At 43.4% G+C, this 25,829-nt stretch overlaps 1 protein-coding gene across 7 annotated transcripts in view; it reads right to left on the minus strand.

Annotated features, from left to right (window-relative positions):
* The window catches only part of NALCN (sodium leak channel, non-selective), a 317,004-nt gene that overhangs the window by 58,070 nt on the left and 233,105 nt on the right, over positions 1-25,829 (minus strand). For all 7 annotated transcript variants that reach the window (XR_014819860.1, XM_084982252.1, XM_084982251.1 and 4 more), the window contains one exon: positions 7,619-7,692. Coding sequence is in view for 6 of the 7 variants with exons in the window: in XM_084982252.1 (XP_084838378.1) it covers positions 7,619-7,692 (74 nt within the window). In the remaining variant the exon portion in view is untranslated. The remainder of the gene's footprint in view (positions 1-7,618; positions 7,693-25,829) is intronic.

Genomic DNA, 25,829 nt, shown 5'->3' on the forward strand with positions numbered 1-25,829 from the left:
ACACTTAATTTCCATCTATTTACTTAGTCTCTGCATCTCCAACCAACTACAGGAGTTTTTAAGTACCAGGAAAATCTTTATTTTGGGGTGGGGGGGGGCCGTGCCTGGGGCATATGGAGGTTCCCAGGCTAGGGGTCAAATCAGAGCTGTAGGTGCCAGCCTACACCACAGCCACAGCAACGCGGGATCCGAGCAGAGTCTGCGACCCACACCACAATTTACGGCAATGCAGGATCCTTAATCCACTGAGCGAGGCCAGGGATGGGACCTGAGCCCTCATGGATACTAGTCGGGTTCATTAACTGCTGAGCCACAATGGGAACTCCAAGTACCAGGAAAATCTTAATGAGGAAAACCAATGATTAGGCAGCCTTAAGAGGATCACAGATAAATATTATGATTATATTTAATATTTGATTGATATTTAATTATACTAACAATCCATATATCCCTATCTAGTAAGTACAGTAAATATATTAATAAACACTTTTAATAATCCGATGGTAATAATTTAATAGTTAACTCATAATGGACATATTAATGCCCAGTACTCTGTTTTCTTAAAACTGCAGGTTATTGCTTTCAAGGGCCAGTCATGAACACCTGCTGCGGCTGATCCCATCTCAGCCTGCTGCCTCTTGTCTGCCAGCTGTTCCGGGTGCATCCCTACCCACAGCTGGAGCACGTCTCATGCAGCGGTAGGCAAACCTGCCTCACATCTGGGGGGGTGCCCGCCTTGCCAGCCAGGCCGGAGTGGGGAGCTGCCGAGAACCCACCTGACCTTGGCCAAAGCTGCTGTTTTCCCATCACCAGGACCCCAGTGGGGATCCAGACAAGGACCATTTCCATGGCCCCAGGGAGGAGTCCCATGCCAGTCAGCCTCCGTTTCTCTCAGTGGCCACCTCTGCATGGCTCTTTAATCCCGTATATTGGTTTTGCCTCTTCAAAGACTGAATATACATGAAATTGTACAGTGTGTTAGAATTTGAGACTGTTTTCCTTAAATCAGCATGTTTTTGAGATTCATCCATATTATTGCAGGTTTTATTAACTTGTTGCTTATTTCTCAGCAGTCTGACAGTGTACAATCTATTTTTTTTAACTCTTCGCTTGTTGATGGATAGTTGGTTCTAGTTTTGTTTTATTAAAAATAAAGTTGTTTTTTTCCCTATAATAATGATAATTTAAAAAACCAATATTGGGGAGTCCCCATTGTGGCATAGTGGAAACGAATCTGACTAGTATCCATGAGGACATGGGTTCGATCCCTGGCTGCACTCAGTGGGTTAAGGATCCGGCATTGCTGTGGTTGTGGTGTAGGCTGGCAGCTGCAGCTCAGATTCGACTCCTAGCCTGGGAACCTCCATATGCCATATCCCACGGGCATGCCCTAAAAAAAATTTGAATTGCTGGGCTAAGAGATGAAATAATACTTGCAAAGAGGAACCTGCCTCCCTGGGAAAAAGCAGGGGGTGGGTAAGAGGCCACGTTCTGTACCCAGAAGCTCTCTTGGACTCCCTGGTAACTCACTGGCTTCAGGGAGCTGGCAGCTCTGGTCCAGACACGAGAGGGAGAAGTAAGAATGAAGAGGCCCTTTTCCCTGTCCTCACCACCCCTGGTCACACAGGTAACGAAGGTGCAGGAACAGGTGGCCCTTCAGAGGGACTCCCTGGGATTTAATTTTGATTCCTTCCTATAGAAAACTCCATATTATCCTCAGTCTTTTCACAGTCAGGCTCATGGTCGATTCCAGGGAAATGTGACCAAGATGCTCTCGTCCTAGAGAAGGGTCCAGGTGTCAGCTCATCTGTCCTGGACCCTGGGGAGAGACAGCTGGGGAACTGGACCCAAAACAGTCTCGCTGAGCCTGCGGCCCGTGAAGCACCAGCCCTCAAGCCCTCATCCACCCCAAGTTACAGAACGCCAACAGGGCGTGCCTACCGAAGGTTCCATGCAGGAATTACAAGCCAGACAGAAGACAACACTATGCCTATCTCAGCCACAGTGGTCACAGCTCTGCCCGTGGTGCCCAGGACGCCAGTTACAGGTTCTGTCCCAGCTGCTCCCTGTGCCTCGATCACCAGGCCTTCTGAGCCAATGACCTTTTATTTTCTTTTTCTTTTTAGCGTTGCACCTGTAGCATACGGAGGTTCCCAGGCTAGGGGTCAAATCATAGTTACAGCTGCCAGCTTACACCACAGCCACAGCCATGCAGATCCGAGCCCTGTCTGCGACCTGCACCACGGCTCACGGCAATGCCGGATCCTTAACCCACTGAGCGAGGCCAGGGACTGAACCTGCATCCTCATGGAAACTAGTTGGATTCGGTTTTCCACTGATCCACAAGGAGAACTCCCCAATGAATTTTTTTTTTTTTTTTTTTTTTTTGCTTTTTAGGCCCACACTCGCAACATATGTTGGTTCCCAAGCTAGGGGTCTAATCTGCAGCAACGCCAGATCCAAGCCGCACCTGTGACCTACACCACAGCTCAACGGCCAGGGACTGAACTTGCGTTCTGGCACCGCAGAGATGCCGCCGATCCCACTGCACCACAGTGGGAACTCCTAAAACCGTACATGGGTCTTCATAAATGTCATTCATTCGTTTCTCATCTCCCCTTTCCTCCTCTTCTCTCTTCACATTAAAAAGGCCTTTTTATGGCAAAACGAATCATAATTTGATCTATGAAACACCAATAATGGAACTGCTGTTTGCTTTACTTTATGGTACATTTTAGATAAATGATTTTCATTGTTAACGGGACAATGCTAACTCTGAAATTTAAATGCACTTTAAAGTGAAAAATGAATTTAATGGTTAAGGTGAATTGTTGAGCCAACAAACAAAAAAAGTTTTCACTCAACAAGGAAGTTACGACTATGCTGTGGATGAACTTTCTTGTCACAGTTGTGCTCAGGAAGCTGGAGATCCTGGTGACGGTTCCTCCATGTAACTAGTGTCGTGAGGATTTTCTCGGGGCGGAGGCTGTGACCTTCTTCGGGAAATAATCTGTGTGTCCAGCACCCGGGGAACGACCGGGCCGACAGAAGATGCTACGGAACCATTTCTCGACTGAGTAAATGCACATGTCTTAGGAGGACCTTCCTTCAGGAAGACTATCCAGCTCATGTCACTTCAAAACCTCTCCCTTAATCAACGTGTAGTGATTTCACTTACATTGAAGTGGTATATAGGTTGTACCTACGTGCATGCAGTCAATAAAAATGACTGTCTTAAAATACTGAGAAAAACTCGCCCCAAGTATGCCATGAAATATATTTAGTTTTTTAACAGGAAGTAGTGTACAACTGAAGACTATTCCTTAGGCTGTCAAAAAATTATAAATGTGGGACAGGAAAATTATATCATAGATCCGCATATCAGAATATAAATATCATACCAGACTGAGCATTTCAAAAAAGGTGAGAAAAAGAATGTGTGTGTATATATACGTATATATGTGTGTGTATAACTGGGTCACTTTGCTGTACAGCAGAAATTGACAGAACATTATAAATCAACTAGAATAAAAAAGATAAAAAGACTCCATACTATTATAATCATATCTTTAAATAAAAGGTTACAAAGATTCTGATGGCAAAGCACAAAAACGATGGAACTTCTAAAATAATGTAAAACGCTTAATTATTTTATCCTGACATTTCTCCATGCCTTCAGCCTAGCAGAAGTGATAATGCATTTTTGCTCAATTTCAGGGCTCAATCCCGGTAGAGGGAGTGGCGCTCTTGAAAGCTCATTGCTATTTGTTTCGGTTTCTTCCCATGTGGCTGTAAAGGTCATTGCCTTTGGAAGGAAGCTTTCTTGAGCGGAGCTGAACAGGACAGACAAAGTCAAAACAAGAGTGAATTTAACAGCAACCTTGGATTTTAGCATTTCATCCGTGAGCCACGCTCTCCCTCAGAGGATGCTCAGGATAAGACTGGCCTCCTAGTGCCGAGAATGTCACCTGCATTTAAATTGGTGACAGTCCTCTCAAGGTCTGTAAAAATGCCCCACTTTCATTTCTCATTAAAGCGTTCCCAGACATACCCCAAAGTTCATTCCAATTTTCAAAGCATGAATTAATTTAAAAAGAAAATAAGTATAAGAACACAAATGAAAGAAGATCATGTGTAGAAATCACTGGTGAGTCCGCCAAGGTTTCAGATACTCAGAAGCTGGGGCCCTTTTCCTCTGAAAAGCTCTTTCCTTTGTGGGCTGGAATCTCCCATCCACCGGCAAGTATATAGCACACCTCTGGCTGGAACAACGCGGATGCTATTTCAAGTGGAAGATGGATATTTGGAAAGGTGGGTCCCCTGAGAACTGAGACCACTGGTCACCCCACAGCTTAATCATCAGTACCGAGAACCAAGGCCTCTCCATCAATCTGACTTTAATATTCATTCCGGGAAATGAATGTTCAGAAATGGAAGGCCTTAACCAGTAGTGACTTCATTATTAGCTTCAGGAACTTTCCAAAAATCCATTCATCTGAACTTAGGATTAATGGGCGAGCTCCCTTCTCTAGACCACAGGTCACTCAACTGGGCAGTCACCTCAGATTCACTGGCATGCATCAAGGCTCAGGCCAAGGCCCTGCCCAGCTCGGTCCATCCATCCTAAGCAGTTTTTGTTGTTGTCTTTTTAGGGCCGCACCCGTGGCATATGGAAGTTCCCAGGCTGGGGGTCCAATTGGAACTATAGCCGACAGCCTACACCACAGCCAGAGCAACTCAGGGTCCGAGTCCGTCTGCTACCCACACCCCAGCTCATGGCAACGCTGGATCCTTAACCCACTGAGCGAGACCAGGGATCGAACCCGCAATCTCGTGGTTACTAGTCGGATTTGTTTCTGCTGCGCTGCAATGGGTACTCCAGTTGTATTTATTTTTTAAAGGTAATACATACATATGGTTAAAAATTCAAAAGGCATAGAAGAGAACAGATTTCTGGAGTGAAGATGGCAACGTGAAGTCCCCATTGATTTTCCCTCTTCTCAGAATCACCCCAAACCAAGAGGGGACATGAAAACCCGAAGTGCAGGCTCCGTCTAAATAGCTGATGACTGAAATGCTGAGCCACAGAGGGGGGAAAGGCCGTGGACAGGTACAGGTATGTTGCCTCTTCCTCGCCCCACCTTCTGTGCTGCCCTCCCCCGACCAGTAATGGTTACCTGTCAATAACAGGTACTGGGTACCTGCATATCCCGGAGAGTCCTTAGCTTTTTTTTTTTTTTTAACAAGGTGTGATGGACATACAGCATGTTAGTTTCACGTGTACAACATAATGATTCAATAGCTGTATATTCTGCAAAAGGATCTAAACCCTTATATCAAGAATCCTGTCCACTCACAACCAGATCTCCCTACTCAAGACACTTAAACCCAAACCCAGAACCTTATAAATATCCACCCCTGCCCACCCCCTCTGAGACGTTATTAAGACTGTTGAACTGGTGGTGTCCCTTGCATAGTTAAATGTTATATTTCACTTTGCTTTATCAGCAGATTATTCAGAAGACCTATTTGGGCAGTCTATACCACAAAGGCAGATGAGAAAATGGAGGGTCAGATAAGTGAGCTGGTCAAGGTGACAGAGGAGCAGAGCCAGATGCTGGTTCAGGCTTCCTAAGACCAAGTCCAGTAGCCCACGTGAGACCTGGGGGGACCCTGATTCACCTCCCCCAGATTCTAAACTTAAATAATTTACACAACCAGGCCTCCAGATACCTTCGATCAGGAATGTATTTTGTATTCTTCCCCCCAAATATGTAAACAATTAATAAAATGTTATTTTGAAGACATTCCTATTTCATAAAATCTCCCTCCTACATGACACTGGGTGTAAAGTTTCCGTGCCTTTACTCTCACTTGCGCTGCACCTAGATTAGCATAAATGCCCATCTCTGATGGAAATGGCCCAATGCGCCAGCTCAGGTCCTTTCTGCATGCCTCCCTGGGGAGGAACCTCCTAGATGAAACGAAGGGCTCTAAGTAGGAAAACCACGAGTGGCTGAAATGTCTCCACTGGGCCGCTCTTTTGTATCAAGATGGTCCCATCTATTAAGATACCGAGTCTGCGTCACCGTGTCTCAGAGTTCTTTCCTTCTTGTAGTTAAGTACTTTTTTTTTGGCTGCACCCACAGCCCGTGGAAGTTCTGGGGCCGGGGACAGAACCTGAGCTACATCAGGGACTCAAGCCACTGCAGCGACAATGCTGGATTTCTAGGCCACCAGTGAGCTGCAACTCTTACCTTCTTCTAAAACCGTTCCAAATGCAGCTGGTCACAGGAACGCCATTTCTCCCCTAGCTTCACTGAGGAATGATCATCAAATGATACTGTGTAAATCTAAGGTGTGCAGCGTGATTCTGTTTCCCTATATATTGGGAAATGAGTAGCGCATATAGTGAGCACATCCGTCTCCCCAGATGGCTACTCTGTGTGTGGGTGTGTGTGGGTGTGCTGAGAACATTAAGATCTACTCTCTTAGCAAATTTCAAGTATACGGTCCAGTGTTATTAACTATAGGCACTGTTCCACCTCCAGCGCCCAATATTTAGGCGTATCTTACACGTGCTATGTGATACACATACCAATCCATGACATTCCAAATGCTTCTGCGTTTTATGTTATGGCTGTACCCATGGCATATGGACATTCCCCGGCCAGGGATCGAATCTGAGCCACAGCTGTGGCAACGCTGGATCAGAATCCTTTAACCCCCTGGGCTGGGTCTGAGGGGCAGGGGGGATCAAACCCACACCTCCTCAGAGACCCGAGCTGCTGCAGTCAGATTCTTCACCCACTGAGCCACAGCAGGAACTCTGCTGATGCATTTTTATAATGATCACGTTACTTTATAACACAGTCTTACAAAATGTCCTCAAATAGCTAGCTTAATTTTCCTTTCGGAGACTTCATTTCAAGGCAGATTTTAGAAAGCAGCATTGAAATTCTATGTTTTTATAAGGATTCTAAAATAGATTTGCTTTTGCTTCTTATAGGTTTTAAGTAAATCTATTTTTAATCAATTAATAAATCATAATTAATGCTTTAAAAAAGCTTTCCCTTTTGCCATTTCCCCTTAGATTGTGATCCATCCTTCAGCTACCACAAAAGGAAAAAAACCCTGTAAGAATGAAAGTTATCTTCATCTTTCTGTAAGTATTTGTACTTATAATTTATATTTAAGCGCATGAAAGAGAAAAAAATGGCCATTTGAGTTGATAAAATATTCCTTTTTCAGGTAAAACATTAATGAGGTATTTCACACTATTTGTAAGTATGTAGTTACCCAAACCTACTTCCTACCAGAAAGTATGTATTATACTCAGAAAGTTAGGGTTTTTTTGTTTGTTTGTTTGTGGGATTTTTTGTTTGTTTTTTGTTTTGTTTTGTTTTTTGGCTATGCCTGCAGCATGTAAAATCCATGGACTAGAGATCGAACCCAAGCCACAGCAGCAACCCAAGCTGCTGCAGTGACAACATCAGCTCCTAAACCCACTGTGCCATCAGGGAATTTCCAATTAGTTCATCGTTTTAAAAAACAGCTCTTTTGTGGTTACTATATTCCCACTTGGATTTAAATATGTATCGATATTAAAGGGTGTTACCTTAGGATTTTAGTGACTGCTGTCTCCTTTTCCAGAAGGTTCCTTGCCCTGATGCTGAAGACAGACTTGCGGAGCTGTAAAATTATGAGGCTGACTTTAGTTTCACAATGTAAAGGGGAAATAAACTGATAAACCATTACATACGTGAGACAGAGAAGACAATTAAAACATTAAATACGATTTTTTTTCATGAAAGCATCATGACATGATTGATTCTATTGTTTAATTTTAATTTCCATCGTTACTTTTATCTGAACAGAACCACAAACAAGCTTGCGGGGTCACGTGACGCTCTGGAGGTGACGCATTGGCTGTGCTCACTGGTAATAATGTCTCCTGACATCCAGAAAGGCTTTTCAGTGTCCAAGGTTTTAATGTTGAAAGGACCACTGGAGCCCCATTGCCGCTGCTCAGTAAAACAGCCTCTAATCCCATTACATCTGTTTCAGGATCTGGGCTGTGGCTCAAAACTAATCAGAATGGTGAGCTGAGAAGCTGTTCTGCCCAAAGACATGGAGATAAATGAGAGGACCATTCAAGGTTTCTCCCTCGTTGGCAATGATGAAATGATTCCAGGGGAAAGGACTAAGAAAAAAAAGAAGAGAAAAGAAAATCCTAGAGGCTGGCTACACACCAGAAGATACACTCCCAAACGCTGCTCTGTCCTCCTTGACGGGTGCAGAAGGGAGACTGGTGACAGGTGTGCAGGGAGCCAGAGTGGGCAGGAAAAGGGCAGAGGAAGAAGAAAGAGGTACACCGCCCTAGGAAGACTCAGTAACTAGGAAGTGCAGCCATACAACATAGCTAATACTCGACAATGATCTGTTCATTTTCATCAATAGATTAGACTAGATTCCCTCAGCATTTAGTATGATTTTCGTGACTACTGGAGATCAAAGGTAACTAAGACTCCAAGTTCTGGAGTTCCCGTCGTGGCTCAGTGGTTAACAAATCCGACTAGGAACCATGAGGTTGCAGGTTCGGTCCCTGGCCTCGATCAGTAGGTTAAGGATCCGGTGTTGCTGTGAGCTGTGGTGTAGGTCACAGACACGGCTCGGATCCTGCGTTGCTGTGGCTGTGATGTAGGCCGGCAGCTACAGCTCCGATTCGACACCTAGCCTGGGAACCTCCATATGCTGTGGGTGCGGCCCTAAAAAGACAAAAAGACCAAAAAAAAAAAAAAAAAGCAAGCCCCATTATAAAGGCAAGGCTACGATACATGAGATTATCAGTCAAAAATAGGATATAGTAAAAAGTAGGATACAGTACGTAGTAAGTAAGTACCATAGAAAAGATGCAGGGGCATGTACAGTCTGGGTAGGGGAGAAACAGGTGTATCTGGAATAGTTAGCAAGGACTCAACTGAAGAAGCAGAAGCACAAGTCCTACTGGGCCTTGAAAGGATGGTGCAAATTTCTATAGCAAAGGCAGCAGTGGGTAAGGACTGAAGGTGGAAATACGTGCACAGGGCAAATTTAATTTGGGGCAAACTATCTGCATAAGTGCTGAACTAGGTGGTCCTTTAAGCGAGGCAAGTGGAGGAACCACGCTAAGCGTACGGTATTTTAAACAAAGCTGAAGGAGCAAAAAGCAAGCAGGAGACAGAACAACTCTGCAAACAGATAAAATGGACCGTCCAGTTTCTTCTGAACAGAAGTTAGATAATCTGAGGGGCAAAGTCACAGAGCTCCAAGCTGCAAACAAAGCTATAAACAAATACTGTGAAGTCAGCCATGCGTCCATAAGGCCAGGGAGCTGGAAAGGGCTGCTCATCACACCACAGCTGACAACCCAGATACCATCATAACCAGCCAGGCACCTTCCTATGTCCCAGCAGATCCATAACGAACCTGAGAAGCAACATGGATACACTGGCAATTTCCCTCACGTGAGGAAAGGCAGTACACTTGTTTTTTTTTTTTTTTTTTCTTTTTCTTTCTCTTTTTGGCTGCAGCATGCAGTTGCTTGATGTGGGATCTCAGTTCCCAGACCGGGGATCGAACCCTGGGCTGCACTGGTGAAAGCGCTGAATCCTAACCACCAGACCACCAGGGAACTCCCCCTTTTTTGACTGAAAAACTGTGCTGTTTTCTGAAGTTCCCGTCGTAGCTCAGCAGTAACAAATCCGGCTAGGATTCTCAAGGACACAGGTTCAATCCCTGGCCTCACTCAGTGGGTTAAGGATATGGCGTTGCTGTGGCTGTGGTGTAGGCCAGCAGCTGCAGCTCCGGTTCAACCCCCAGCCTGGGAACCTCCATATGCCGTACATTCATCATTGAATGAAAAAAACAAACAAACAAACAAACAAAAACAACTGAGCTGGTTTCATTATTCACTAGAACTCTCGGGAGAATAATGTGTAACCAAGGAAACAAGAGTGGAAGTGATTTTTTTTTTGAAATTATATCTTCAGGGTAGCGCACAAAAGGCTGTACCATGGAATGTTCCTACATCCCCTCCCCTCCGCAGGCGAGGGACTTTGGCAGTGATTTAATCTCCCCCGAGGTGACAGCCCATTTCCCAAGGAGCACTGTTCAGAGTCACTATGGAGACAGAAGACTCAGGTGAGAGGTCTCATGATGGTGGCACTTCGGCTCTTTTGACACCTCAGCGATCACATGATCATGAAAGGGCCCGGGCCCCAGGGGCCCTGAGAATACAACTTTTAGGAGAGGGCGATGGACCCCACAATGCTCACTTCATCTTCAAAGGACAGAGACATGCCTTAGCTGTCTTTCCCTCAGTGAACAGGGATGGTCTGAACTCAATCACCCAGCAACTGCCCCTGTAACCAGGCAGCGGCCACTTACAACGGTGTTCTTCCTGTTGGGCAAAACCTTTGCAGAAAGGGGACAACATCTGTTATATTGTTTCCAAAATTATTTCTGCACTGAGCATTGTTTCTAACCGGCCACCAAATCGCCTTTGTCCTAAACTTGAACTGAGTAAAACAAAATGTTACTAATCTGTACAAAGGAGTTCCTGAAAACTGGTTTTATAACGAACATCAGAATAAAGTCGAAGAATAAATACTATAATAGAATAACTTCAATTGAGTTTTGGGATATTCTTGAAAGAAGAAGGAAGATACTTGTATCTATCTATCTATCTATCTCTATCTATCCATCTATCATCTTTCATAGCCTGATATGTATTTAGAAGCTGTTCTTTCTCCTGGTAAATAAAGAAGGCCTATAGTGATTATCCAGTTATCTCATGTCTTTAGTAAGGCTTTGCACAGTTCTCTTTTTTAGCAAAGGATGGTCTCGAAGTAGTTCAGAGCTACACTGCTCTGCAGTGCCCTCTTCTGGCTCTAGAGGATACTGCCAGGCACCTGAAATAATGATCAAAACACTTAAGGAATCAAATTGCAGCTTAGGAAAGGTGTAATTATTTATTCTAGATATAAACCCATCAGAAGAGCAGGACTTAAAAAACAAGGGTATGGGTGACATATTTACATAGCATTTTCATTGAAAAAAGTAAAAGATTAGTTGAAAAGCCTCTTTCTTTGGGTGGTTTCATTTTGTTTGTAAATCTAGTACATTTGACTCCACAAGATAATCATTTTTGAATTGAATTAATAATCAATAATCATTTTTGAATTGAATTAATAATCAAAGCCAAAGAAATTCAATTTAAATGTTCAAACAACATATAAATGATTTTTTTTAAGTCTTAAAAAATTTAAGAGGTTTTTCCAGAATTGTGCACTTTAACAGGGAATTCAAGAGCCTGGAAGTTCAAAATCATTTTGCACGAAGTTTGTGGTTGAATAATTCGGAGCTGAAGGAGACAGTGATGAAGGGGTCTAGCTGATTTTTTTTTTTTCTTTTATGGCCACACCTGCAGGATATGGAAGTGCCCAGGCAGGGGTCGAATCAGAGCTGCAGCTGTGGCCTGCACCACAGCCACAGAAACATCAGATCCAAGGCACGTCTGTGATCTATGCCACGGCTTGCATCAGCGCCAGATCCTTAACCACTGAGCAAGGATAGGGATTCAACCTGCACCCTCACGGACGCTCTGTCAAGTTATTAACCCCCTGAGCCACCATGGGAACCCTTAGCTGATTTTTTGGCAATGGCTTTTAAGTGTTGTCATCTATAGGTTCCTCTTTTTTCCTTTTCAGTTGAAGACCCTGAATCATTTGACCGGTGGCTTCCTGGAGTCTGGATTCTGCTGAGTGTACATTCATGGTCTAGTTCACCAGGTCCTGCTGTCCTCTGTGCTTCCTGCAAATTGGCAGCTGGATCCAAAGTTTCATCAGACTCAGGTTTGATCAGAAGGCACGTCTAGTTGCCTTCTCTCTCTGTGACATTAGCCATACGGATATTCATTGCTTAGACGGTGGATTCATCCAGTGTGTAAAATTATCATTTCTTTCTTTCTTTCTTTCGGTTAATGGATGCAGCCCATGGCATATGGACGTTCCTGGGCCAGGGACTGAATCAAAGCTGCTGCTGCAAAGTATGTAGCTGTGGCAATGCCAGATCCTTTAACCCACTGTGCCTGGCCAGGAATCAAACCTGTACTTCCACAGAGGCCTGAACCACTGCAATTGGATTCTTAACTCACTGCGCCACAGAGGGAACTCCTGAAGTTGTCATTTCTTTTTCACTTATTAGTTGGACTACTTTTCGAATGAGATGCTTCCCTTCCTGCGTTACTTAGTTACTGGGTAATACAGTTCCCAAGGAGAAGGCAAGATGCATGCTTTCTTCTTTACCTGATTAGTTTTTATAGAATTAATTGATTTTCTATCATCCTCTAAGGATGACCAATTACAACTGAACAAATGTCATTACAAACTCAGGGAGTTAAACATATGAGATTGGTTTCACTCCATTACAACTGTTATCCTTATTGTAGGTCAAATGATCCCAGTTGTACTCATGAAAGCTTTTCCAATTCGGTCCACAGGTTCTTTGGACATGACTCTAGTCGTCTTTGGCAAAGCTTCTTTGTTCTCAGGTGTGACGAGCAGTTCCCAGCTCATCTCGAGTGCTTCCTATTCCAAATCACCAATTTCCTCCAAGAAGCCCTGGTTTAGTCATTGAGAAATAGTGTCTCAAGAACACGATCTGGGGAGTTCCCGTTGTGGCTCAGTGGAAACAGACCCTCCTAGTATCCATGAGGATGAGGGTTCGATCCCTGGCCCTGCTCGATGGGTTAAGGACCTGGTGTTGCTGTGAACTGTGATGTAGGTCGCAGACGTGGCTCGGATCCCAAGTTGCTGGGGCTGTCAGCTGGCGGCTGCAGCTTTGATTCAACCCCTAGCCTGGGAACCTCCATATGTCATGAGTGTGGCCCTAAAAAGCCAAAAAAATAAAAAATAAAAAAAACAGAAAGAGGAAAGAAAAAAAAAAGGAAAGAAAGAAATGATTGGGATCCCAGCGATACTCGCTGCTACTGAGCTGGTCATTGTTTTGAGGCCTTTGCCTGACTTGACTGGATACTTTCAATTTAAATTCAGGACACTCGGTTTTTAACCCAACCTCGTCTCTAAGACACTGGCCTCTCCCCCCACCCCTCCCTCGCAACTCTTCCTTATCAAGGACACAGGGGATGACAGAATTAGACGATCTCATAATTACTCATTAATCTTGTTTCACATTTCACTGGCAGCAGTCTCAGTATTACAATACCTATTCGCACACAGCCAGACAACTCATGACTATTTTTAGGGTTTGCCTCAATTTATATTCTCCCCGGTCATTTGCATTTTGCACGGTATTCATGTTAGCAGAGCAAATAGCTCTTCGGTATTTTACTCCTCATTTTAGTTCTCTTGTAGTTGTAGATCTACATAGAACTTGTGTCTTAAATGCTGGCCACGGGTTCTTACATCAGTATATTTAATTTTCTGCTTAGCGTGTACCCGATTTCCAATGTTCTGTCACTTTCTGCTGAATACATGAATATCTTCAGAGTCCTTTTGGAGTTCATGTTGGTTGCCTGAAGCATGTCTTTTAGTGGTTCCCTCAGAAAAGGTTCATGGACACAAGATAACATGGTCCATAATTTATATTCTTACATCTTGAAAGTCAGTTTTCCTGGATATAAAATAACCCAGCTCACATATTCTTTCCCTGGGTGTTCTTATATATTACTCTATTTTCTTCTTTGTCTTGGCCGTGCCCGTGGCATATGGAAGTTCCTGGGCCAGGGACTGAACCTGAGCCACAGCAGTGACAATGCTAGATTCTTAACCGCTAGGCCATCAGGAAACTTCTACTCTATTTTCTTCCGACTTAAAGCTTTACTGCTGGCAAGTCTGATGATAACCCAATATTCTCTCCTTCATAAATCACTTTTTTCATTTTGGAAGAGGTGCCATTTTTAAAAGAAATGTAAACTCCTGTAATTTATCTGGAATACATCTTATTTTTGGTCATTCGTGATGGGTGTTTGCAGATACCTGTTGTGTGCTTTCGATACGTATTTTCAAATCTTTTTATATTTCAGAAAAGGTTAGTACTTCCTCTATTCTATTGCTTTGGTTTTCCTTTCTCAGGACTCTCAGATGTTGGACATTTTTTTTTTTTTTTTTTTTTTTTTTTTTTTGGTATTTTGTCCTTTTAAGGCCACACCTCCACCACAGCTCATGGCAACGCCGGGTCCTTAAACGACCAAGCCCAGGGAGGCCAGGGATCAAACCCACATCCTCATGGATACTAGTTGGGTTTGTTTCCACTGCACCACAACGGGAACTCTCATTTCACAGTAGTTAATACAGTTTGTGCTCCGTGTGGATGTGTCTTTATAGCAGCTTTCACTGCCTATAGGATAGCATTCTGCTCCTTGTTCTCTTTTTCTTGTAACTTTTGTAGGGAACCTGACTTTAATAGTTTTGGGCTGCTCATTTTCATGCAAAATTAATTTGCCTGCCTTTCCAGTGTTTCTCTCTCAACTCCAGAGCTTCTCTCCTAGTTGAGCAGAGGGTCAGATACAGCAGCCCTCTTTCTGGGATTGCCTGGCTGTTCCCACTCCCCCATGACATCACCAGTTTTTATCTGGATCTGCTTTTTTCCTTTGTCACTCCTGTCACAGGCCTGTTGAATTTTGATCCCACTCCTGATCTTCAGTGTGGAGGGAAGAGGGTTTTGTGTGTTCCCAGAGACAACTGATGGCCTGCAACAGACCTGGGCTTCTTCTCTACCGTCACCAGCACCATGTGTTATTGACTGAATGTCCATGTCCCCCCCAAATTCACGTCGGAGCCCTAACCCCAATGTGATGGTATTAGAAGAGGGGTCTTTAGAAGGCAGTTAGGTTTAGATGAGATCATGATGGGATCAGTGTCCTTATAAGAAGAGGAAGAGATGCTCTTTCTACCATATGAGGACACGGCAAGAGGGCAGACGTTTGTGAACCAGGAAGAGAAACAGACACAGACTCTACCAACACTTTGATCTTGGACTCCCAGCCTTTAGAACTGAGAGAAATAAATATTTACTGTTTAAGCCACCCAGTCTATGGTATTTTGTTATAGCAGCTCAAAGAGACTAAGACACCATGCAAATCATGGTTTGTCTGTACCTGCTTTTATTTAGAGTCTGTGGATTACCTTGTTTTGTTATAAATGTTGCTTATAGAAGTTTGGTTTGTTATCTAGGTATTCTTGTTTATTTTCACGTGGGAATTAAAGGAGATTAAAAAATTATGCCAATATCCCTGTCGCTCTTTGTCTTACTGAATTTTGCAGATTTATCACTTCTATTAGTCTTTTCAAAGAACAAAATATTAGTTTTATTGATATTATTTATTGCTTATCTCCCTCATTTAATGAATGTCTGCTTTATTTTTATCATTTCTTTCTTTCTGCTGTCTTGGTGTGTTTTCTTGGTTGATTTTTTCCCTAAATACTTAAATACTTGGAAGATGAATGCCAGTACTTATTCCTTTACTAAATATGCATTCAAGGCTATGACTCTCCCTCTAAGAATACCTTTAGCTACTTCTCATAAGTTTGACATATGTTATGTTCATTATTTTTCAGTTCCTAGATTTATTTTCATTGTAGTTTCTTCTGTATTCCCTCAGCTATTTGGAAATGGTTTTAAAATTTCTAAATGTGTGTGTGTTTGCAGTTGTTATTTGGTTTCTAATTTTATAATGTGTTGAAGACAAATAATGCCTTCTCTAAGATATTGGTTTGGTTTATATTTCGAATTCCTTTGTGGTGTAGTAAGTGGTCACGTTCTGTAAATCATTCATGTGTTCTTGAATCGGAATGTGTAGTCTTTCATCATTGAATGGAGAATTGTATAAATGACCATAACACGAAGCTGGTAAACTGTGTATTTCAAAATCTCCTAAATCCTTATTCATTTCCTTGGCTCTTTGATCATGCGTTGCTGTACTATGTGCATATTTTACACAATCTTCATATTAATCCTCAGAGGTAGAGGTTATCTCTTGACATATGAGAACTCTTGGGTGCACAGAAATTAGGGTGTCTAAGGTTACCCAGATAATAAATTCCAGAATTATGATTTGAGCTCTGGATTGTACAGCTTTTTACTACATCACGATGTCTACATAAAATGTCACTAGGCTTGACAGTATCAAAAAAGCATTTTCCAAGCTATACTGTAACAAAACATTGTCTGCTTGATTTGAAAGATTTAGTTTACACATATAACATCCGCTCATTTATCCTAACCCCTAGTGCAAAATCTAAATTGGCCGTTTTCCCCTTTGTTCTAGACAAGCATAACTGATTTTCAGAATAGCAACCCTGAGGCACTAAAGAGATCATTGAACTTTCTAACCCATTAGAGCCAGTAGTTTATGGTATTTATATTTTAAGGTCCTGATGTCTTGAAATCAGGGATCTATCACAACTTTTAATCAGAATATTAATTCAATTTATTCAATCACCTGTAAGTAACCATAGACCTATCAGGAAATATTAGATTCCTTTGGGATGCTCCATGCTTAGAACTAAAGAACCATTGTTTCATTCTAGTAACCCCCCTCAAAATGAAGCCATTAATGTTTATGAGAAGAAAAAAAAAAACACTTATTGTAAGCATTTGACTTCCTTTTTTTCATATGTAGTTGTTAACAATACATTTCTGCTGCTAACTGGGGAAAAGTTTGAGAGGTCTTATTTTTATTTTCTCACTTTAAAAATATTAACAGATTGATATTTAAGTGGGAAAGCGTTTATAAAAACATATGACCATAAAGCCCCAAATCATGGTCCAGTGAACAAGACTTGATGAATGTCATTTCTGCTAGAAAGGTGCAGTGTAATTATTGTAATGAGCCACTTTATTCAGTGTCTCCCACGTAAAATACAGTCATTGGAAATCAGCAATTACTTAAAATTACACAGGTTGAAGGTGGTACCTCACTTATCTGTATTTGAATTTTTCATGCACCCATGAACTGAAAATTGATCCCAAAGTGCATATGATATTTCATAAAATAAACTTTACAGAATTGACATTATGCTTAGAAAGAAAGAATTTTTAAAAGCTGATTAGTGCTACCGGCAAGTGTAAAAGAGTCCTATTACAAGATATATAAAGGTGAATGCCATTATAGTAGCCTGTTAGGAAGGTTTGAAATGGGTCTTAGAATGTGAATCTTGTGAAAAGGGAGTTTTAGATGGCTCAAGATTCCAGATCTTAAGTTATGTCAGCATTATAAATTCTGCATCCCGAGAAAACACCACCCATGAAAGTTAAAATATATAGAAAGTTGTGGGCATAGAGGCACGTGTGCACGTGTGCACACACACACACAAAACCCCCCCACCCAGCAACTGTTACGCTTCCTTTGGCCTCCAGGGCTCCCTATACCCATTGGTCCCTGCTCTGTGTTTGATGCATCTTTTTGTCTTTTGTGCATTCGACTGGCTCATAGGCTCCACATGATAAGAGGGATGTGGTCCTTGTCCCGCTACATCTGCCTCCCTCGTCAGCTTCGCGCATAGTTCCTTCCTGACATGCATTTAAACAATGAACAGGAGTTCCCTTTGTGGCTCAGCGGGTAAGAACTCAACACAGTTATCTGTGAGGATATGCGCTGAGGACCTGGTGTTGCCACCAGCTGTGGTGTAGGTCGCAAATGCGGCTCGGATCTGGCATTGCTGCGGCTGTGGCGTAGGCCTGCAGCTGTATTTCCGATTCGACCCCTAGCCTGGGAACCTCCATATGCCACAGCTGTGGCCAGAAAAAGAAAAAAAAAAAAAAGAATAAATTTCTTAATGTAAAAAATGGCTCCCTTTGTGTTCTACTTTTTTTTTTTTTTTTTTCCCTGTGAAGGGAATCCTTAAAATAACAGCTGAAGCAGGTAAAAATGACAGAGGAGGTATGCTTATTTTGAAAGTCTCTATTCACCTGAGATATAGGACTATCCTGTAAAACGAGAAACTCAATGATTGGAAACTTCATTGGCTGGACTTTTTTGCACCTGAATTTTACAACCATGCTTTCGTCACTCAAGCCTGTCATTGGAAAGTTGGTCAAATTTCCAACAACTTACATCCCAGCTAAACCAGTATAAAGATAACGCATGGGGGAAACATGATCTTCAATTAATTACTGGGAAAATATTGGATAGGTTTCTCTATAGTGCTAACTGGTAATAAAATACAAAACATGCTAGGTAGATTTAAACTACAGAAGTAAAACCAAAATGACTTCACAGGTATAGCTCAAATAAACAGAAAGACAAAGACTGAATATCTGCGGAGATTTTAAAAAAAAAAAGATGGGTGGATTTATGATTCTGGCAGACAACGCCAGATGCTTTTAACCAAGTGGCTGTTTGTGAATTTAACATCCGTGGCACTCTGATAATACAAGGAGCAGCCCGAGGTCTCCAACTATGAGTCACTTGAGTTTGAACTGCAGATCCAAATAAGAAGGTCAGCAGCAGCACCGGCTCTGACACATGCGGTCTTGATGGAAAATAAAATTTATAAGCACCTCTATACTCAAAAGGGAACCGTGTTTAAAAAGTAGAGCAAAACGTAAATTTCAAAAACAGGTTCAGCGGCAACCACAGGTCGCCCAGCCCTCTTTGGAGATTGTACTGAAAACACCGGATTAAAAGCCTTCTGTATTCTGTACAAAGGATGCGTAAGTCTACACTGATTTGCTTTTGACCCCCCAATCCACATACACCTAAGGAATGCAAACAAATCACATATAATTCCAAGCTAAAAATGATTACGCAATTGAATATTCTACAAAAAAAAAATCACTGATAGGGAATTCTTACTCTCTTGTTGGTTGAAAGCAGCAAAATGTATTTTGACCCAGGCCCTGGCACACAATTTGCATACAAAGGTCCTCGAGAAATGACACATAAAGACTGTGCTCGGTCACAGCCATGTTTCACTCTGAGCGCAAAATGTACTGCCCAGAGCAACAAAAATGAACAAACAAAAAAGTTTTCGGAGTTCCTATTGTGGCTCAGCAGAAGTGAATCTGACTAGCATTCATGAGGACGAAGGTTCAATCCCTGGTCTCGCTCAGTGGGCTAAGGATCCTGCGTTGCTGTAAACTCTAGTGTGGGTTGCAGATTCTGCTCGGATCCTGCGCTGCTCTGGCTGTGGTGTAGACTGGCAGCTACAACTCCGATTCGACTCCTAGCCTGGGAACCTCCATATGTCGCAGGTGCAATCCTAAAAAGACAAAAAAAAAAAAAAAAAGTTTTCATTTATGGGATGCCTCGTTTTGTTTGCTCTCCATTACTGCGACTACATGGACAGTCAATTACCTACTAGAGCATCCACGGGCTACAGAGAGCAGTGGCAGGGTTTTCACACTGAGTCTGGGGACTCGATTTTTCTCTCCCCAGGACCGCAGTACTTTGTATCTTTGTGACCCAGGCCTGGTTAGGGGCAGGATTATGTTGGGGGCAATATCGTGGAAATCTCCATTCTGCTCCTAGAGACAGGCCTTTTAAAAAAAAGTTTGATTGAAGTACAGTTGATTTACAATGTTGTGATAATTTCTGCTGTACAATAAAGTGACTCCGTTGTCCATGGCCACACATGGATTCTCTCTTGAGATATGCCTGGAATGGCCCTGCAGAGACACTAAGCTATTATTTTAGAAAATGCTTTCAGAAGGGCGAAATCCCCCAAGAAGAAAACAGGCTGTTCTCTCTCGCCTTCTCTCTCTTTTTTTAAAGTGAATTAACGTTCATCCTGGAAATTATAGAGCAGGCTGAGTAACTTGCTAGGTGCGGAGTTCCTGGAACGAAGCATCAAACACTCTATAATCATGTAGAAGATTATAAAAAGCGGCATGGCAATCAACAAGGCTTCGTGAACAGTAAACCTTGCCAGCATAATTTCATTGACTTCTTAAGAGCCTAAGCACTAGGTAGGCAATGGGGGTAGTAACTGAAATATCAAAATCAGATTTAAAAAAAAAATCAGACTCAAGGACAAGAAGGAAAATCAATCAGTAATTAATATACTGTGCTCAGCTAGATTGTTATGTCTGAAGGTTCATTTATTTTTTTTTATTTATTTATTTTGTTGTTGTTGTTGCTATTTCTTGGGCCGCTCCCACGGCATTTGGAGGTTCCCAGGCTAGGGGTTGAATCGGAGCTGTAGCCAACGGCCTATGCCAGAGCCACAGCAACGCGGGATCCGAGCCGCGTCTGCAACCTACACCACAGCTCACGGCAACGCCGGATCGTTAACCCACTGAGCAAGGGCAGGGACCGAACCCTCATGGTTCCTAGTCGGATTCGTTAACCACCGCGCCACGACGGGAACTCCTGAAGGTTCATTTAAATAAGAGTAATGGCATGCTTTAATTAAAATAACTGTGTCAGGTGTGATGCTAAGCATTTAACATGTATTATTTACTTCTAGAATGCACCTGAAAAATAGGAATTCTCTCTCTCTCTTTTTTTTTTTTTTTTTTTTTTTTTTTGGTTCTTTTTAGGGCCGCACCCGCAGCACATGGAAGTTCCCAGGCTAGGGGCTGAATCGGAGCTGTAGCTGCTGGCCTATGCCACAGACAGAGCAATGCCAGATCTAAGACACGTCTGCAAACTATACCACAGCTCACAGCCCCACTGAGTGAGGCCAGGGATTGAACCCAAGTCCTCATGGGTACTGGTCAGATTCATTTCCTCTGAGCCACGACAGGAACTCCCAGGAATTATCTCTCTTTTATAGATAAGTTTGGGAACCTGCATCCCGTAATCACTGTCACTGGTCTTAATCACTGTTTTTTTCTGCTTCTGAAGATCAGTTCTGTTAAGAAGATGCTCTCGATGGCCGGCCACATGCTTCCCTTTCTGCCTGGAGCACCCACCTCCTATATGGCTCAACCTTCCTTCTCTTACAGGAAGGACTTAGCGAGTCCGGTAATGCTTTTTACTTTCATCTATTTCCGTGTCTTTCTCCCCATTAGACTAAAAGATTCTAAAGAGCCTAGTTTGCATCTCATTCCCTGTTGAATTCCCATAGCCCAGGAGAGTGCCAGACAAATAACAGGCGTTCTATAAATGTTTGTTGAATGACTGAGTGAATGCTGAAGACATATGGAAATGAAAGGAGCACACAAAATATAGCAATTCCTTTTTTTCATTTTCTTTCTTATTTTGTACATGTATTGGCTATTCATGATGAAGGCTTCTTATGGAACTTTCTGTGTTTAACAGAAAGGAGGCTGGAGGGAGAGAAGGGACATTGCCTGACTTTTGGAGAAATACTCGCTATTCTTTATCAAATGGGTTCCAATACGATACTAGGACGTGCAGGGGCACCAGGGGGTGACTGAGACCGCCCTCAGGTCTCCATCTGTCTCTGTGAAGTTCCCCAGGGTTCCTGACCCCAGAAATGGCACCCCAGCCAAAACCACAGGGCAGAAAGGTCAGGGAGGTCAAAGGCAGTGAGAGTTCTTGGAGCCAGCTATGGTGGAACCTTGTCTTGGAGGAGCTGATTCACTCTTGAGGACCGAGTGGGATGCTTTTATTACCAGTGTTATGGGAAAGCCAAGGTCACAGGTTACTAACCAGCTCTCTCCTTGAGAAACCGAGGGTTTAATTTCAATCACACAGAGGAAACAAACGGTAGTAAACCACCGCCGGATTCCTTTCGGCTTCGAAGCTGGAAAGACGTTGCTCGAGACACGCAGGCTCATCCTTTCATCAGGAACAAAAGGAACCCCTTGAAGAGGCCCACAGGTGTGGGGCAGGGGAAGATGCCCACAGGTGTGGGGCAGGGGAGGAGATGTGGGAATTGGCGCTTGGGGACATTTCTATGGGGTTTGGAAGGACAGCCTTCACCCCAAGAGAAACGAGGGACAATGCTGCTGTCTTTTTCCTTTAGGATCTGAGCAAGCCACACACTGGCTTTAAAGATATTAGCTGTGTGTGTGCTCGTTGTGGTTTATGGAGAAGGGCAGGTATTTTAAACTGCACGATGCAGGTAATCAAACTGGGCTATTTTTAAAAACATGGTCTCTGCAAAGTGAGGTTGCCATGGGAATTACTTACAGTGGTTCAAAGCCAGGGTAATTACTTGAGAAAATCTTGCTTTAGCGTCTCCTGTGCTGCTTCCACCAACCAAGCCCCATCCCCACCCCTCCTGGCTTCTGTTGTCAAGTTTTCCCCTTAACTTGTGACCTCCAGGTTGCTGGGGACGCAGTGATTTCCTTGGCAAAAGAAGCGCGTCCCTCCAGTGCAGAGGGGGTCAGAAGTCTCTCCTGACAGGTGATGCTTGAGGGAAAAGTTTTATTTTATTGCTCCTTTGTTCGTGTAATGATCATCGCCAAAAGCCAGCCCCTCGTTTCTTTTGGATTTCTTGCTACTCTTTGGGGGACACAGCCTCCATCTGCACGGGGCGGGGCTGGGAGAGTTTCCTCGCACAGAGGGGAAGAGCCCTGCCTTCCCCTGGACCCTGACCTGGCGTTTCCAAAGGAGCTTGGGTGGAATGCAGACTTCCAAGTGCTCACTGCAAAATACTTTCTTAGGGGAGCTGACGGTGGGGTGGTCTCTCTGTTCAGGATTTTTGCTGTGTGTTTTTGTTTTTATGTGGCTGTAGGGTTTTTCTTTTTAAGAAGAACGAGAAAGGCTTGCCATATTTAAAAGTACAGTACAGATACCAGGAGTTCCTGTGGTGGCTCAGTGGTAATGAACCACACTAGCATCCACGAGGACGTGGGCTTGAGGCCTGGCCTTGCTCAGTGGGTTAAGGATCTGGCGTTGCCGTGAGCTGTGGTGTAGGTCACGGATGCGGCTTGGATCTAGCATTGCGACGGCTGTGGCACAGGCCAGCAGCTGCAGCTCCGATTCCACCCCTAGTCTGGGAACCTTTAGAACCACAGGTGAAGCTCTATTAAAAAAAAAAAAAAAAAAAAAAGTGCAGATAGCAGACTGCTTTGTCTTGGATCTCTGCCCTCTTAAATCCTCATGGCTGAAATTCGGTACACAGGATTCTCCGTTTGGGGTTTCCTTGGCCCGAGGGCCCTCAAGGATGACGGATCCTAAGTCTTCATGAAGAACGGCAGGAGCTCAAGCCGGAAACAGTGGCTCCTGAAAGGAACTGGGACATCTGGTTTCCCAGCAGCCTAAGGAAGGTCAAAGCTTAAGTCACGGTGGCAGCGCTGTGAGTCTTTCTGCTGCAGCCACAACAGGAGAGCTACTGAGATGTGGTGACATGAGGTTCTTCATGTGCTGCTTCCCAAACTGGAGCGTTTCCCCAGATGCTGAAGGCTGTAAAGACACACTTGGTCTGACCGTAACCTCTCTACGTATGGCCAACGAGGCTGACCTTGGATGAAGGTCAGCTTACCCATCACTGAGAATTTACTTTCATTTATTTATTTATTTTTGCTTTTTTTAGGGCCACACCCCCAGCATATGGAGGTTCCCAGCCTAAGGGTCTAATCAGACCTATGGCTGCTGGCCTACGCCCAAGCCACAGCAACGCCAGATCTGAGCCGTGTCTGCGACCTACATAGCTCATGGCTTCACTGAGAATTTTCCTTGTCTGAGACTATATGGCTAACATGTGTTTGAATTCATCAACCTTATAGATCCGGGACGGTCCGCGTCTTCAGAAAGTTCTAGTCGCAGAAGTTCCTGTTGTGGCTCAGCGGGTTAAGAACCCAACTAGTATCCATGAGGATGTGGGTTGGATCCCTGGCCGTACTCAGTGGGTTAAAGGACCCAGCATTTCTGTGAGCTCTGGTGTAGGTCACACATGTGGCTTGGATCTGGTGTGGCTGTGGCTATGGTGTAGGCCGGCAGCTGCAGCTCTGATTCACCCTCTTGCCTGGAAACTTCCATATGCCACAGGTGTGGCTCTAAAAAGGAAAAAAAAAAAGTTTCAGTCACTTTAGAGTTCAGTGATTTGTCTATTTCCTGGGATCAGTGTCTTTGCTAGTTCATTATATTTGAGGATATTATGAGAGGCTCGACTATAAGGTTACAGAATAAAATTATCAGTGTTAGCTTACTTTCTGTGAGTTAAAAATACCTGTCAATATGAAAAGAAGCCACAGACATATAAGGACATTCAGGAAATCAGAGACAGCACTGGAAGTTCTTCAAGCCAACCCAACACAGAGATCATGCGGGAAGGGATAGTGGCGACCTCTCAACAGGCACCAAATCCCTCCTGGACACCCTTTCCCCATCCCGTTCACCTGCCAAGAGTCTTTTTTAAAATGTTTTCTCACCAGTTTCAAAATATTTCATCCATGAGGTGTGAGGGACATCCCGTTTCCTTTTAGAGAGAAAATAAGGTTTCACAGACTAAGATTCCAATGTGGTATGTCCAGTGGGATATTGTTACTAGGGGTTTAAAAAACCACATTGTGGATTTGCCATGTTGGACATCGAAGGTATCAGTTCTCGATGCTCTTCCTGGAGTGGGCTGCTCACACCCACAGCCCAGACTGGGGTTTCACGGCACACCCTCTGGCTTAAAGTCCGCTTTTGAAAAAAATTTTTAAAAATAAGCAATCTGTGTGCTGGTACATAAAATGCAATTTCAGAATAATTGAGTGAAACCAGGCCATCATCCTCCCACTTGCTTATCCACCAACATAGAAACAGTTTTGCTTCTACACCGTGTACACCACGTTGTGTGCAAAATAACTGGGAAAGACATGAAAAGTTTAATGACCATTTTTTTAAAAGAGCAAAAGGCTTTAAGGAGCGGTAACAGTATTGTGTGTGTGAACGCACGCACGTTTCATGATTTTTCCCTCAAAATTGAAAAGCAAAGGATGCTCTCAGTTGAAATCAGATTAGCAGTCTGCAAGATCAAACAGAACACCTATTTCAAAGCACAGAAGAAAAATAGAGAGCTATCAATCATAAAGGAAAAGTGGGGAGGGAGGAGATGGAAAAGGAATAATCGAAGAAATAATAAATGAAAATTTCTCCGACAGCTATCTTAGTTGGCAAACTGAAAAGACTCCCCACTTTGGGCAGTTCAGATGATAAAAGACATACAAAGAATATCCCGGTAATGCTTCTGGGCTCCAAGGCTATGCAGAAAGCCTTACAAACTTCCCAAGAGAAACCAGAAAACCAACCAACCAACCAAGAAAAACCTAATTACTTTCACGCGGAAAACAAATGACACTGGCATCAGACTTGTCATCTACAACCTTGGCATCTCTAAGATGGAGAAATAACATCTGCAGGTAACGAAAAGAAAAGACGTAGATGAAAATCCTTGAGTGAAAAGAGGCGTGTTACCAAGGAAATCACCACCATCGTAACAGAACAAAACCCCTCAGCCACAGCGGCCGGGCCAGGGACCAAGGACAGAGGTGCGAGTTTCACTTGGGCACGTAATGCGAGAAAAGGAGGCAGCAAAATCCTCTGCAAGGGTCCCCTTCGGAGCAGGAGGACAAGCAGAGAAGCCTGGCGCACGAAGGAGCTGGCACTTCATTTTCACATGATAACAGAGAAACACGTGTTTGGTGATAAGCCATCGAAAAAGGCGGTGATAATGGAAGGAATAAAAAGAGAAACTAGGACTTCGAAGCGAAATACTAGCAAGTGCCGTAGATGCTTTTGCAGACTCTAATGTGCAATCTCCTTTACAAACTCCGGTATTGATCTTTCGTTTCCTTTTGCCTTTTTTTTTTTTTTTTTTTTTGAGGGCCACACCCACAGCATATGGAGGTTCCCAGGCTAGGGGTCCAATCGGAGCTACAGCTCACGGCAACGCCAGATCCTCAACCCACTGAGCGAGGCCAGG

This window comes from Sus scrofa, chromosome 11, assembly GCF_054392235.1.
Source record: "Sus scrofa isolate SSC_HxYL_T2T_F1_AM1 chromosome 11, Sscrofa_HxYL_maternal_Yorkshire_Landrace_v2.0, whole genome shotgun sequence".
Taxonomy (NCBI): Eukaryota; Metazoa; Chordata; class Mammalia; order Artiodactyla; family Suidae; genus Sus; species Sus scrofa.